The sequence below is a fragment of the Glycine max genome, chromosome 17 (genome assembly GCF_000004515.6).
Source record: "Glycine max cultivar Williams 82 chromosome 17, Glycine_max_v4.0, whole genome shotgun sequence".
Lineage (NCBI taxonomy): Eukaryota > Viridiplantae > Streptophyta > Magnoliopsida > Fabales > Fabaceae > Glycine > Glycine max.
Window position 1 is genome coordinate 2,651,906 of NC_038253.2, and position 879 is coordinate 2,652,784.

The 879-nt window shown below is 35.8% G+C and overlaps 1 protein-coding gene across 1 annotated transcript in view; it reads left to right on the forward strand.

Moving 5' to 3' along the window:
• LOC102667557 (uncharacterized) overlaps positions 1-592 on the forward strand; it is a gene marked incomplete in the record, with an annotated part of 2,842 nt that extends 2,250 nt beyond the window's left edge. Inside the window, 2 exon segments of the mRNA XM_014770110.2 lie at positions 1-15; positions 136-592. Of these exon segments, the coding sequence (XP_014625596.1) occupies positions 1-15; positions 136-196 (76 nt within the window).
• Between the last annotated feature and the right edge of the window lie 287 nt (positions 593-879).

Sequence of the window (879 nt, forward strand, 5' to 3'; positions counted from 1 at the left end):
TTTAGAGCCTCACAAGTAAGTGAGATGCACACTGTTCATTGAACATTCTTCTTTTTCTACCTCATTCACATAGAGTACAAAGCCTGCGTAGCAACCTTTCTGATATAATCATTGTTACTTGATTGTACCTTGCAGAATTGTACAGCAGGTAACTGGTTTAGATTTGCCCGCACAACTGAGAAGAGGTGCAGGTTAATTAATGCTAATATAGTGACACCAAGCATGTCATTGTCATATGGTATTGTACCCCATGTGCTTCTCACCAAAGATTTTTTTTTCTTGTCTTGCAAATGTATTTCATCATTATTATGAGATTGAATGTGTTGGGCAATTTATCCCCTGTATGTATATTATAGGTCAATTAGTCAATGGGTGGTGGGGTGAGTTAAATTGCTTAAGTGGTGTTGCTTGTAGTTACCTCCTCAGCAACTGCTTGTTGCATGCACTTGTTGAAATTCAGAGTTGGAGGAGATTTTGCTTTTGAAGCTTCACGACCATATGTAGTCACCTAACTAATATTATCATGTAGCGATATCTTATCTTTTTCCAATTATGATGTGAGGGAGAAAGTGAAGCCTTATGATTTTGTTTAGTGTCTTTCTTATTCTCTTTATTTCCCTTTATATTTCCTCTCCTAATATGGGCGTCATGAAACACAGGTTAAAATCGGCATTTGTTAGGAAACATGAGAAGAGCTAGTATGCAAGAGGGAACTGAAACTTAATTTACTGAAAAAAGTGATATATAAATATATAATAGCAAGTGAATTATAATATTATATAATAGTATAACTAATCATCAAATTAACTCGTGCATTTGCAAGTAAGCAGCTGACTCGCTAACTGTCTAACTTTCTAGGACACGGGTGCAAGCGAAAGT